This window comes from Asparagus officinalis, chromosome 3, assembly GCF_001876935.1.
Source record: "Asparagus officinalis chromosome 3, Aspof.V1, whole genome shotgun sequence".
Lineage (NCBI taxonomy): Eukaryota > Viridiplantae > Streptophyta > Magnoliopsida > Asparagales > Asparagaceae > Asparagus > Asparagus officinalis.
Genome location: NC_033796.1, coordinates 20,966,771 through 20,980,811, shown reverse-complemented (window position 1 = coordinate 20,980,811; position 14,041 = coordinate 20,966,771). Strand labels below are relative to the sequence as shown.

Sequence of the window (14,041 nt, the reverse complement as noted above, 5' to 3'; positions counted from 1 at the left end):
TATAGCTTGAATCGGATGAAGCTTGTATTCGAATTTGTCGTTCTTAAAATAACGTTGCTTCATCTCTTGGCCTCCTCCTCCTTTGGATATCATCGTTGTAGCATATATTCCATCCATCCTCCATTTATGGCACTAACGAGCTTGATAAATGAATTTACTACATTTACACTCAATAAGCCATTAGTACCGATAATGGTGGTTGTAAGAACATCATCAAAACATAAGGGCTAACACTTTAAATAAAAGTTTAATATATATCTTCTATTGCAGTGCAAATTTTGTTAAAGTATGGGGGCATATTGCAACTTTGGAAAGATCTTACGATGTAATTTTGATATTGACCACCAGCACCACCGAAAAAAAAACAAAAAAAAAACATATAGATCCGCTACTACATGCATCTAACTCCTAATAAGGTTAGCTATTTTGTCACGTGAACCGATAGCTAAATGGGTCGGGTACACGTCTATAAGCCCTCCAAAGACCAAATGGCAAAACCCCAATTTCATGAAGATAAGGCCAGTCTTCTTCAGTTTGTAGTTTATCCGAGAAAGCGCAAAAGCGAAGCAAGAGCTTTTGAAGGGGGGAATGGCAGCAATGCTGGCGCTTCAGAGCTCAATGGCGGGCCTTTCTCTCTCCTCGTCTTCGTTATTGGGCCAGCCCTTTCTCCGTCCTCTGGCCTCACCATTGGTTAGTGCCTTCAATTCTCATTTTATGCTGAATAAATTTTTAGTGGGTTATCCTAATATTCTTTAATTAGGTAAAAATGTGTTTGTATTCGGTTGCTTATTGATGTAAGAGGGGTAAGTTGCAGATGAGTGTAAGAGGAGTGCATATTCTTGTAATCTCCAATTGGGCTATGGAAACCCTTCTGATTTTTTTTTTCGGATTGAACTGAATGGCTCCTTTTAGTTCCATATTCAGCATCACAATTCAATTCTTGTTGATTTCTTGGAAATTTTTGATACTTTATTTAGTATGTAGTAAGGTTTAGTTCTAATCAAAAGAGGGTTTGTCTAGAGCTCTTATCCTGTACATCATATTTAAAAATTCCATATAGAGTCTGCACGCCGTGGTGTTTCTGAAGAGGAAACAGCGAAGTTCAAGAAACAGCGAAGGGCAGATTTGAGTTCCGGCCGGTCGACCGCGACAACATGTGCGATCGACCGCGAAAGTGCACGTAGCCTGGAAAAGTCTCTGGACTTTTTACGGTCGACCGCGAGTGACGCGGCGGTCAACCGCGAGTCCCTGTAGTGCAATTTTGGTTTCTGTCATTTTCACGGTCGACCGCGATTGTCGCGACGGTCGACCGCGATACGGTTTTGGGTCTGGGCTTGGTTTCCTGTTCTGATTGGGTTTACTGTTTGATATAAATAGCAATCACGTTTTTTAGGGTTTTATATTGATTGAGTGGGTAGCTTGAAGGTGATTTTGAGCACAGAAAAACGAGATCTTTCTGAGCAATTGTTTGAGGGTTTAATTTTGAGAGATTTGAGAGATTTGTTTGAAAGGTTAGTTGAGTGATCTTGTAATCTTTACTTTGTACTCTCTTTCTCTATAGTGAAAACTCATCCCTTCTTACCCCGTGGACGTAGACAATTTGTCGAACCACGTTAAAATTTTGTGTTTGAGTTGATGTCGTTATATTTGGATTGTTTGGTCTTTCTCTCACGACGTTTGTGTTTGTTCTGCCGCGCACAACAAGTGGTATCAGAACTCGGGCTATGTTTGGACAATTTGGAGGAGTAGATCACTTTGGAAGTTCGGCTAGGGCTTCGTTTTGGAGTTAAATGTGTGATCTTTTTGGTAAAAATTCTATTTTTTTAAGTTTTGGATCTATTCTTCGTTTGTTCCGCTTTGGTTGTTGGTGCTTTGAGGAATTATGATCGGGAAAAGAGGAGTTGTAGAGGGTACTTCAGGTGTGAAGACCGTCCAAAGTTTGAATATCCACTCTATGAAGATAAACGTGGAGAAGTTTAATGACACTAACAATTTTGGACTTTGACGATGTGAAGTATTGGATGCGCTAAACGCGCAAAATTTAGAAGATATTTTAGAATTGGATGGCAAGTCAGATGATATTGATGAGAAGATTTAGAAAAAGATGAACAGAACGACGTGTAGTGTGATTAGGTCTTATTTGACACAAGATTTGAAGTATGATGTGATCAATGAGACTTTAGCTAAGAAGATTTGGAAGATCTTTGAGAGCAAGTATTTGACCAAGAATGTAGAGAATCGCTTGCATTTGAAGATGAGGCTTTATCGCTTCCAATTAAAGAAAGGAACCTCCATTGGTGATCACATGAACCACTACACGAAGCTTCTTACAGATTTGACGAATGTAGATGTGATGATTGAAGATGAGGATAATGTATTGTTATTGTTGAGTTCCTTACCCGACGAGGAATATGAGACCTTCGTCCTTACTCTTATTAATGGGAAGTTATCTTTTTCGTATAGTGAGGTCACCGCTGCACTTGTGAATTATCAGCTTCGAAAGAATGATAAGGAGATTTCGAATGAGACAGTAGCGGAGGTATTAGTCGCAAGAGGGAAGAATCCAAACCGAAAGAATTGGAAGTCACAGTCTAGAGTAGGGTATCCTATAGTTGAAAAAGATCAGTGTGCTTAGTGTAATGAGACTGGTCATTGAAAGAAAGATTGTCCAAAGCTCGATGAATGAATGAAGAATAAGCAGAAGGGAAAAGGAAAGCAACCATCATCAGAAGCAAACATCGTTATATCGGATGGTAATATTTCTGATTCTTCTATTTATTCGCTTTCTATCAGTCCTACAGATAGCTATTCGGAGGAATCCGAGTGGATGTTGGATAGTGGTGCGACCTATCATGTGTGCCCTAGAAGGGAATGATTCATTAGTTTTGAGAAACTGAAAAATAGTGTGGTATACATGGGAGACAACTGTGCATGTCAGATCCTTGGGATAGGAAGAATTCGCATCAAGATGTTTGATGGGACTGTTAGAGAGTTATATGGTATGAGATATGTTCCTTTCTTGAGGAAGAACTTGATCTCAATTGGAGCTTTGGTTGGAGAGGGTCTGAAGGTTCATGTTGAGGACATGGTTCTCGAGATCGTGGAAGATTCTTTGATTGTGATGAATGATGTCAGGAGGAATAACCTGTACTATTTGATTAGAAGTTCGGTGACAAGTGGAGAGATGACGACTTCTGTTAATTCGTCTAGGCTAAAGCATTTGGGGCTTTGTCATTCCAGTATTGATTTGGAGATGGGTGCATCAACCTGCAACTTGAAATCCAGTGAACACTTTGATGTGAGTGAGAAGACCGTGGTAAAGTTTGACATCTCTATTTACCGCACAGAGGATCTTTCAGATGGAGTTCACATGAATGTTTGGGGGCCTTCCAAAGAAGTATCGTTGGGAGGAAATAGATGTTTGGTTTACTTTGTTGGTGGCTGTTCTAGGGATGTTTGGATTGCAATCAAATCCCCTTTGGATAAAGTCCTAGTAGTCTCCAACGGATTGAAGAAGTGTGAGATTGACAGAAAGGTGAAGGTATTTTATTCTGATTTTGGTGGGAGATACAAGAGGGACCTGTTTCTGCATTTGAGCCGAGCTCACGGTATTTTGAGACACTTTGGTGAAAAGAAAATCTTAAGATAACGAGATGAGATGGTAGATTTGGTAAAGCTGTTCATTGCTGGAGGAGGACCGACGTTTGATGTCGAGCATTGATTCTGGTGTTAAGGTTTCGACATATTTAGGTTATCTTGGACATAGGTTGTCGACTACTGCGATTGGAGGTAAAACTCCATTGGATGTTTGGTCTGGTAGTGTCACTTGGTTGAGGCTTCGATGAGGGAGCTAATTGACTCTCAGCAGGTGGAGAGTTTTGGACAGACCTTAGATGTATCGCAGCAGGTGGAGAGTGATGCTACTCCATATTGGGTGAAGATTACTCTACATACTCTAGATCATATTGTATCGTTTGAGATTCCAGCTGAGGTGACACAGTAAGGGGATAATTTGGATTTGGGTGCAGATGATGAGTTGGTTGATTCGAATACAGCTGGTGGATATGATTTGAATACGACCATTGGTTTACCTCTGGTGGAAGTGTTTGATTTGTTTCACTTTGGGGCCAATTGGAGAGCTATCAGCCGCATATTTGTTGGTGAAGAGTTGATAATTTTTCTATTTGATTGAGGGTCTTTGGAGGTCATTTTGGAGAACTACATGAATGCTTGATTCCTTTGACAAGAGAATACGTAGGCAGTCAGTTTTGATACAACCGATTTGATGGGTTGATACCGACGTTTTGGAGTTTGTTCGCATTCTCATTTGGGTCTTGACTTGTTATGGATGGAGTCCGTTATCGTGATTTTGTTTCATTTCGTACTGGACACAACAAGTGAGACATTTGATTTGGTTGGTGTCGGCTCAGTTTTGGAAAAACTTCACCAAGGTGGAGAATTGAAGAGGAAACAGCGAAGTTCAAGAAACAGCGAAGGGAAGATTTCAGTTCGAGCTGGTCGACCGCGGCAACATGTGCGGTCGACCGCGAGACCCTGTAATGCAATTTTGGTTTCTGTCATTTTCACGGTCGACTGTGACTGTCGCGGCGGTTGACCACGATGCGGTTTTGGGCCTGAGCTTGGTTTCCTGTTCTGATTGGGTTTGCTATTTGATATAAATAGCAACCATGTTTTTTAAGGTTTTATATTGATTGATTGGGTAGCTTGAAGGTGATTTTGAGCACAGAAAAAAGAGATATTTCCGAGCAATTGTTTGAGGGTTTATTTTTGAGAAATTTAAGAGATTTGTTTGAGAGGTTAGTTGAGTGATCTTGTAATATCTACTTTGTACTCTCTTTCTCTATAGTGGAAACCCATCCCTTCTTGCCCCGTGGACATAGGCAATTTACCGAACCACGTTAAACTTTTGTGTTTGAGTTGGTGTCGTTATATTTGGATTGTTTGGTCTTTCTCTCACGACGTTTGTGTTTGTTCCGCCGCGCACAACAGTTTCGAAGTACTAGTCTTCTTTGTATATGCAGGTTATTGCCTCTACTTCTTGTAAGGGTCTACTAACTTGTTGGTACCACCAACAAGAAACACAGTTGGGTGTTTACTTATGAGAGGTTTGTTCAACCCTTTTGCCTGTGATTTCTATAATGGGGATATGAACTCTAGCAGGCTAATTGATATCAATGTTTTCTTCCTTTGTGGTTTATATCATCAACTTAAGGCCAGGAAGTAAATGCCGTTGTTAATTTTCTGCAAATAAGAGGAGGGTTGATTTATTATTATATACTATGTGGATAACACTGAATGAATAAGGTGGAACTCAGTGCCAATGGACGTCTAACAAGAAATTTCTTGCTTGTATATATGTTTTGGGATTCCTTGTAAATTCAGTCAGACGATGTTAACATAATTTGGAGATTGAATGCATGGTTAGAGATTTCTTATAAACTCATGATGGTCATTTGCCATTGGTCATTGGGACCTCAAATTTAGAACGACAAGAAACTAGCGGTTTGGGGGTTCAAAGGGTTCGTAAAGAATTTGTTGCACTATAAATTTTATGCATTTTTAGAAGCTTCAATTCTAGTTATGTTGTTTCTACCTTGATTGGAAGGCATGAAGCATCTCGTAGGTAGAGAATGCTTTGAGCTCTATCATGACGCCTAGGATTTTGTTTCGTTCATTTTTTTCCTTTTTGTCATAATCTGTTTTACTATGTTTTTTAGTTAGTTTATCTCAACTACTGTATAGATGTACCTCATTATAACCGAGTACATCTTTTTTTTTTTTTTTTACATTGGACAGATAACTTTTCTTAAATTGGTACTAGAAGCTATGGGTAGTAGAAGCTTCATGCCAGTTAAGGTGGAAACAACCAACTAGAGTTGAAGCTTCTAATAATGCATGCAACTAGTAGTGCATCTTTAGAATGTAAAAAAAATCGTATGTAAAGATCGATTATATCACTAATATATAAGTGTGACTAAATTCACTTAAATTCATGGTGTTATTATGTGATTTTTAAAATGTAATTGGATGTAATCGATTGTCAACTAGTGAGCAAACATATGGTTTGTGCTTGTGCTTATTTTACTGAAGGTAGTAGTTTCTCCTAGATAATATTTCCATGTTTATAAAATCATGATGGAAGTTGTGCATAAGTTTGACAGTTTGAGGTTTGACTGAGGGTTTCAGTAACAGATTGTGTTTAAAGATGATTAAGCACCATACACATCATAAATTTCAATCTGCTCATTAGTTAGCATTCCTCATTGTCTTCATTTAACACTTCGTTTTCTAAGGGAGAAACTATTGAGTTCTTTCCTGATTATCTTGCAGGTCACAATTGTGGATAAGCCATGTCCTATAGTCATGAAGGTTCGTCTGCCAGTTTCCTTTTAAGCACCCCAGAAAACATTTATGGTCGTTTTTTTTCTTTATTGCAGAATATTTACAGACTTCTGCTGAATAATACTGAGAGTATCAATATAATCTTCTAATGCAGCTTAAACGATGGGAGAGAAAGGAATGTAAACCAAACAGTCTGCCTGTGCTGCACAAGATGCACGTCAAGCTCGGAGACACAGTGAAAGTTATCTCAGGCCGTGATAAAGGTAAAATTGGTGAAATTACTCGGCTTTTCAAACATAATAGTAGTGTAATCGTGAAAGACATAAACTTGAAGACAAAGCATATGAAGAGTAGAGAGGACGATGTACCAGGACAGATTGTCAAGGTGGGTATCATCACCATCGTCAAATTTGTTCTTTTAAATATTTATTCAATATTTTTTTAATGTCATGAAATTCATTATTGAATATCTTTGATTTCCAGTGCTTTTAGTGCTTACAAGATATCACCTTAATGACAGATTGAAGCTGCCATTCACAGTTCAAACGTGATGCTGTATTCAAAAGAACAAGACGTAGCAAGTCGAGTAGGCCATAAAATCCTAGATAACGGAAGCAGGGTGCGGTACCTCATCAAGACTGGTGAAATAATTGATAGTGCAGAGAACTGGAAGAAGGTCCACAAAGAAAAAGAGGAAGAGAAAGAAGGAAAAACAACCTGAACTCAACTGGACTCATCGCTTTAATGTATGTAACATCTAATCCCTTCTGGACGATATCTGTGTTGTCGTTCTTTGTTTCAATTTTGGCTTCACGTCGTAAGATTTGTTTTCTACTGTAGCTTTTGCCCAGAGCATGCATTTTCTACTGCTTCAGCTCATGTTTGAAATCTTACTAATGTCGATGCTCGCTAAAGTCTTATATTTTTTAAATTATATCATACCGATTTTTATCCTTTTGAATATTATTGTAGCATACAAGCCATAACTTTCTGATCTCTATAGACATAATTTTTGTGCACATTCAAAGAATATGCAACTCGAATTCAGTTTTCAGACTTAAGTTCGTTATAACTTACTTCGTTATATGGTTCTATTGCTAACATTGATTGAAAATTTGAGAGAATGATACTTGAAAGAGGGATAATGATGACTTGAAGATTGCAAGCTTAGTATGCAAAAATGAAACTCTAGTATGATTAGTGTAATGACTGTTTGGTGAAGAGTAAATCGGCATGGATAGCTAAATCAAACATTACAATATACAACAGGCTATTGTTTTCTTTTTGATGCCTGAAGTTTCTTCAATATGCTTTCTAGAGCTGCTATATTTGTAGGTGGTAAAGGCTGTTTCGTTGTCTCTCTTACTAATTTGGCGTAAGTGTTGATTCATCATGATTATAATTTCATACCCTAAGAATTCCCCTTGTAGGCTTATTACACTGGTAGAGGACTAATGAGGGTTCTTATTACTGATTTCTTTTGCTGCTATGGATATTGAGTTTTTTTGGTGGTAACATTTGAATGTAGATCACCATGTTTACAAACATACAAAGTAAAAAAAAAGAAAAAAAGAAAAAAAAACCCAAACAACCGAAAAAGGAAAAAGAAAAAAGGAAGAGGAAAGCATTAACCAAGTAGAAGGATTCAATAGCCTACTGATTTCCCTTCACAAGTGAATGTTCCCCAACAATGACATGAATGTTGGAGAAATTTGAGAATCAAAAGGGTCAAGTTCTGCAACTGCAGTGGAACCAATTTCCTGAAATCAATTTTAATTTAATTTTGCAATTTCTACTCTTGGACCTAATTTAAACCTAGTCTGATTTTGGCCGATAATTAGACCAGAATTAATTTGGGGTGCTGGTCTAAAATAAACAGGATTATGTCTAGTCTGAAAAATATTGCGAGAAAGAGAAAAAAGGAAAGGGGAAAAAAACAGCCAAACTGAATTTAACACAAACTTGAATCAAATAAAAAAAGGTCATATATATTAGTTCTGAACCAGTTTTAGTTAACAGTAACCAAACTAGGTTTAACTTAAAACTAATCCTATGAAAATCAATTTATACTTAATTATCTATAGACCAAGTACAACTATATTAACATTAATCTGGTTTACTCCTCTCTCTCTCTCTCTCTCTCTCTCTCTCTCTCTCTCTCTCTCATACACACTCACAAAAACACTGTTTTGTTATATTTCTGATTGGTTTGGGCTCTTCTCTGCTCAACAACTGTGAGGATTCAGAAGTAGTAATAAGACAAGATGTCCTTCGCATCTTTCTTAATTAATATACACTTGTAGAAGATTTGACTTCACTGACATATGGTTGTTGGTAAACAGCAAGCAACATTCAATATTATTCGGGTTGTTTTTTGCCTTTTAAAAAACCCAAATGTTAAACGTCAAACAAAAGAAGGAAAATCTAACGCTAATCATTGAAATCAAACATCCCATGAGTTCTATTTATTTAGAAAAGAGAAGAAAACAACATTGAAGTCTGTTTCTAAGTTTGGTAGGACAAGGCATCATGTACCACTGAACATATTATGTCAACGCTGTTTGGTTACCTTCTATTGAAAGTTTGTGTAGAGAAAATAATTTTGTCATGTTGTCTAATATTTCCAATAAAATACTCGGTTGAATTTCGTAGATTTATGACTGGGTTTATATCAAGTTGGCTTCTCTACCGACTGTAATCAAAGATTTATGGTATTATGTATTATTATAGTAATGTTTGGAAATGATTGAATTCTGCGACTTGAGGAATTGTATATGATGTTTAAAGAAAAAAATGTTATGAAGCCGTGAGTTTTAGTTTCCAGTTCCATAGGAAAATATCAGTTGTAAATGTTTAATTGTATTGTACTCATTTCTAATTATCTTGAGCAGCTAGGGAAAAAAAAAATTAAATCCTCCAAGCATGGATGGACTCTTTATGGGAAAACAAGAACACTGAAGAAATTACAGAAACTCAGAAGAATCAGGCAAACCAGGCGGCGGTCGACCGGTCCGGTCGACCGCATTCGTGCACAAGGAGATCGGTCGACTGTGTACTTGGGAAGAAGACTAGAGTGAAGTTCGGCACCGCTGTTCATAACACCCAAGGTACATTGGATTATATTCACACGGACGTTTGGGGTCCTTCCAAGAACACATCTCTTGGTGGGGCCAACTATTTTGTCACTTTCATTGATGATTATTCCAGGAGGAATTGGGTATACCCGATGAAGCATAAACATCAGGTCCTGGATATTTTTGTGGAGTGGAAAAAGAAAGTGGAGCTGCAGACAGGTAGAAAGGTGAAGACTCTACGTTCAGATAACGGTGGAGAGTACAAGAGTGATCCGTTTCTGCAGTTTTGCCGGGATCACGGCATTAGAAGACACTTCACAGTTCGAGAGACACCGCAACAAAACGGGGTGGCTGAGAGATTGAACCGTACCTTGCTGGAGAAGGTGCGGTGTATGATGACGCAAAGTGGATTGCCTAGATCTTTTTGGGCCGAGGCGTTGGTTTATGCGAGCCATCTTGTGAATAGGTTGCCGTATTGAACCGTACCTTGCTGGAGAAGGTGCGGTGTATGATGACGCAGAGTGGATTGCCTAGATCTTTTTGGGCCGAGGCGTTGGTTTATGCGAGCCATCTTGTGAACAGGTTGCCGTGCACTGCGATAGACGGGAAGACTCCTTTGGAGCGTTGGTTTGGTTCGGTGGCTAGTGACTATGAGTCGCTTCGGATATTCGGGTGTCCAGCTTATTATCATGTCAGTGATGGCAAATTAAATCCGAGAGCGAGGAAAGCAGTCTTTGTGGGATTTAGGGATGGAGTCAAAGGCTTCAAGTTATGGGATCCACAGGACAAGAAGATAGTTATTAGCAGAGATGTCACATTTGACGAGGCGTACATGATGAGGCCTCGAGCCCCTCAGCAGGTGGAGGGAGACCAGACAGGAGAGATATCGCAGCAGGTGGAGGATGATGTGACTCCACCCACTCCAGAGAACACTGTATCCATTGAGGCTCCTACAGAGGTGACACTGGGAGGAGATGAGATGACAGATGGGCAGATACAGGATACAGTAGATCATGGGACTCAGGAACAGGGTCATGTTCAGAGGACCATTGCAGCAGATAGACCGAGGAGAGAGATTCGTCGGCCAGCTAGGTATAATGATGTCATGGTCGCATATGCATTATCAGTGGAGGTCGTTGATGATATGGTTCCAGCCACATTCAGGGAGGCAGAGTCTAGCCCCGATTCGATCAGGTGGAGGGAAGCTATGAAGGAGGAGATGCGGTCTCTTCAGAAGAACGACACTTGGGCACTTGCACAGCTACCTAAGGGTAAGAAAGCTATTGGTTGCAAGTGGGTATATGCGAAGAAGGAGGGATCCTCTATTGGGGACATTCGGTTCAAAGCCAGATTAGTTGCCAAGGGATATGCACAGCTTGAGGGCATTGATTACAACGAGGTATTTTCACCCGTTGTGAAGCATTCGTCGATTCGGATTTTATTGGCGTTGGTGGCACAGTTGGATTTGGACTTGGTCCAGATGGATGTGAAGACAGCCTTTCTACATGGTGATTTAGATGAGGAGATCTACATGACACAACCACAGGGTTTTAAAGCTGCAGGAAAGGAAGATTTGGTTTGTAAGCTAAAGAAGTCTCTTTATGGTTTGAAGCAGTCACCAAGACAGTGGTATAAGAGATTCGACGGCTTTATGATTGGCCGAGGGTACACGAGGAGCCCATATGACCCATGTGTTTATATGCACAAGCTACAGGATGGTGAGCTCATATATTTGCTTTTATATGTTGATGATATGCTTATTGCTTCCAGGAATTCTTCGGCTATTCGAAAGCTAAAAGAGGAGTTATCATCCGAGTTTGAGATGAAGGATCTTGGAGAGACAAAGAAGATATTGGGTATGGAGATCGAGCGAGACAGGGTGAAGGGGAAATTAAAGCTAACACAGAAGAGTTACTTGCAGAAGATGTTGAAGAAATTCAGCTTTGATGACAATGCAAAAGCAGTTAGCACACCATTAGCTCCCCACTTCAAGCTTTCAGCGTTGATATCACCTGTTTCAGTTGAGGACAGAGATTATATGTCGAAGGTCCCATATGCCAGTGCAGTAGGTAGCTTGATGTATGCGATGGTGTGTACGAGGCCAGATTTGTCACAAGCCGTGAGCATGGTATCGAGATACATGCATGACCCCGGGAAGGGTCACTGGGAGGCCATGAAGTGGATTCTACGGTATGTTCGAGGCACCGTGGATGTTGGTTTAGTGTTTCAGAAGGATGAGAAGGACGGGCAGGCTTGTATTGGTTATGTGGATTCAGATTATGCTGGAGATCTTGACAAACGCCGGTCTACGTCAGGTTATGCTTTCACATTGGCAGGTGCACCTGTATGTTGGCGTTGCACGCTTTAGTCCACAGTGGCTCTCTCTACTACAGAGGCAGAGTATATGGCAGTTACTGAAGCTATTAAGGAGGCTTTATGGTTGCGTGGATTATTGGAGGACATGGGGATCACTCAAGAGACTATTCGGATATATTGTGATAGTATGTCGGCTATCTATTTGGCGAAGAACCAGGTTTATCATGCGCGCACGAAGCACATCGACGTCAGATTCCACTTTGTACGGGACGTCTTGGATGATGGAGATGTCATATTGGAGAAGGTCCACACAAATGACAACCCTGCAGATATGTTGACCAAAGTTGTTTCAGGAGTGAAATTTGGTCATTGTTTGAAGCTTTTGAACATCCTTCAGTGCTGAGGCCTTTGGAGGCCATTAGTATGAACTACGTTCGGCTTGATTCCTTGGGCAAGAGGATACGTAGGCAGTCTTTAGATGCAGCCGGTTTGATCAGTTGATCAAGATGGGGGGAGATCGTGTTTCAGCTCGAGTATTGTTCCTGGACTTGTTGAGGAACTATTGGATGGTTTGGTGTCGGCTCAGTTTTGATGGAAACATTCGCCGCCGGTCGACCAGAATTGATCGCGGTCGACCGGTCCGGTCGACCGACGCTGTTTTGGGCTGGGCTTTCAGGTTTTCGACCCGATTCGTTTTGTAAGTTCTATATATACCTAAACCTGTTTGTTTAGGGTAGAGGTTGGACGAATTTGAGCAGCCAAAGAGAGAGAATCATTGCATCCAATTGTGAGAGAGCTTTGAGAGATCTAGAGATTTGTTTTAGGGTTTGGTCTGAGAGATTTGTAACCCTATTTGTATTCTCTTAATTTCTAGTAGAAAGAACTCCCCCCCTCCTTGCCCCGTGGCAGTGGCGTAGCCAGGATTATTTTTTGCCCTGGGCGAAAAATAAAGGGATTGTATCGAGCAAGAGGAAGTAGAGGAGGTCGATGTTGGCAATTGTGTCGAGCACCGTCAAGCTATGTTTGAGGAACACATTGTCGAGAAATTTGTGCATGCGGAGGGAACACATCGGCGATTGGGCGAAAGTGCAAAGCTTCTAGTAGTAGAAATTAAGAAAAACATCCTTAATTGATAAAAAAATCATTCCAAAGCATTGACTGAGATGCGCTTCAATGCTAGACTGGATAGTAGAAAGCTGATTTGAATGTAGAGAAGATGGAACGGATCCTACCAAAGAGTCCATGCTCATTTGCTTTCCATAGCCATTTAGATCAATGTTGAACTCCTTCAAATCTACAACTCCCAATCCAGCTTCTTTCTTGCTCTTAGTAACAAGCTTTGCACTTTCTTGCCCTGGGCAGCTGCCCAGGGCAAACACAACGTGGCTCCGCCACTGCCCCGTGGACGTAGGCAACTTGCCGAACCACGTAAATTCTTGTTCTTGCTGTGATTGTGGTTTGCATATTGTTTGTGGTTTAGTTCAAGTTATTGTTCGTGTTGCCCTAGAAAGCTTCCGCCGCGCACAACAAACACCAATGTTCTATTCTTAAAAGAAAAATAATAAAAAAGAGAGGGGAAAAACAAAGTGACACAATTCATTTTGTATTAACTTATACAGAAGAAACCAAGAAATATCTATACCATATTCATTGAGAGATAGAGAAAGTGTCATCTTGTCATATTTATATTATCTTAATGTACACCTGACCCCACAATTACCTCATTTCTGCACTTCCTGAACTGAAACATTTTTTCACTCAATTCCCAGGGAATTCAAGTGCATGTAGGGAACCCTGAGTTTAAGATTTAGCTCTAAACAAATGCTCGTGGCCATCTCAACACTGAATTCAAATTTGCATTGATGAGTTCTAAAGTCCCTCGTTTTCAGTCTTGTCTCCTCTCTATCTCAGAATCTAGGGGGGAAATATAGGGCCAAATTGCACAACAATGTGATAAAGTTTCCTTTTTAAGGAAAAATTCCTGGAAAAAAGACAACCACAAGTTGCATTTTGGTAAAAAGGAAATACCATAAAATTTCTAAAATTTACACATTATTACCATTGATCATGCAAACTAAAAAAAATTTACTCGGATGTTTCTCTATGTACATACAAATTTTAGAGTTTTAACAATTAACATTTGTTAAAAAAATTATTAGAAATATCCTAACTCTATTTGAAGTAGAACTAACGTAAGTTTGAAAAAGAAAATTTGTTGATTTAATAGCAGATTTAACAAATATTATTAGTTAAAAAGCTCTAAAATCAGCATGTAAGTATTATAGAGA

The 14,041-nt window shown here is 39.7% G+C and overlaps 1 protein-coding gene across 1 annotated transcript; it reads left to right on the top strand.

The window, feature by feature from the left end:
* On the top strand, positions 512-7,324 carry LOC109833316 (50S ribosomal protein L24, chloroplastic-like). The gene is made up of 4 exons (XM_020400946.1): positions 512-690; positions 6,352-6,390; positions 6,518-6,748; positions 6,884-7,324. Exons 1-4 carry the CDS (start codon positions 589-591, stop codon positions 7,082-7,084), a joined length of 573 nt encoding a protein of 190 aa, XP_020256535.1. The 5' UTR covers positions 512-588; the 3' UTR covers positions 7,085-7,324.

Excerpts from the sequence above, each read along its gene's own strand:
- LOC109833316 (XM_020400946.1), top strand. The coding sequence starts at position 589 with ATGGCAGCAATGCTGGCGCTTCAGAGCTCAATGGCGGGCCTTTCTCTC. Across the intron at positions 691-6,351 it reads GTCCTCTGGCCTCACCATTG|GTCACAATTGTGGATAAGCC; the intron begins GTTAGTGCCTTC and ends ATTATCTTGCAG. Across the intron at positions 6,749-6,883 it reads TACCAGGACAGATTGTCAAG|ATTGAAGCTGCCATTCACAG; the intron begins GTGGGTATCATC and ends CCTTAATGACAG.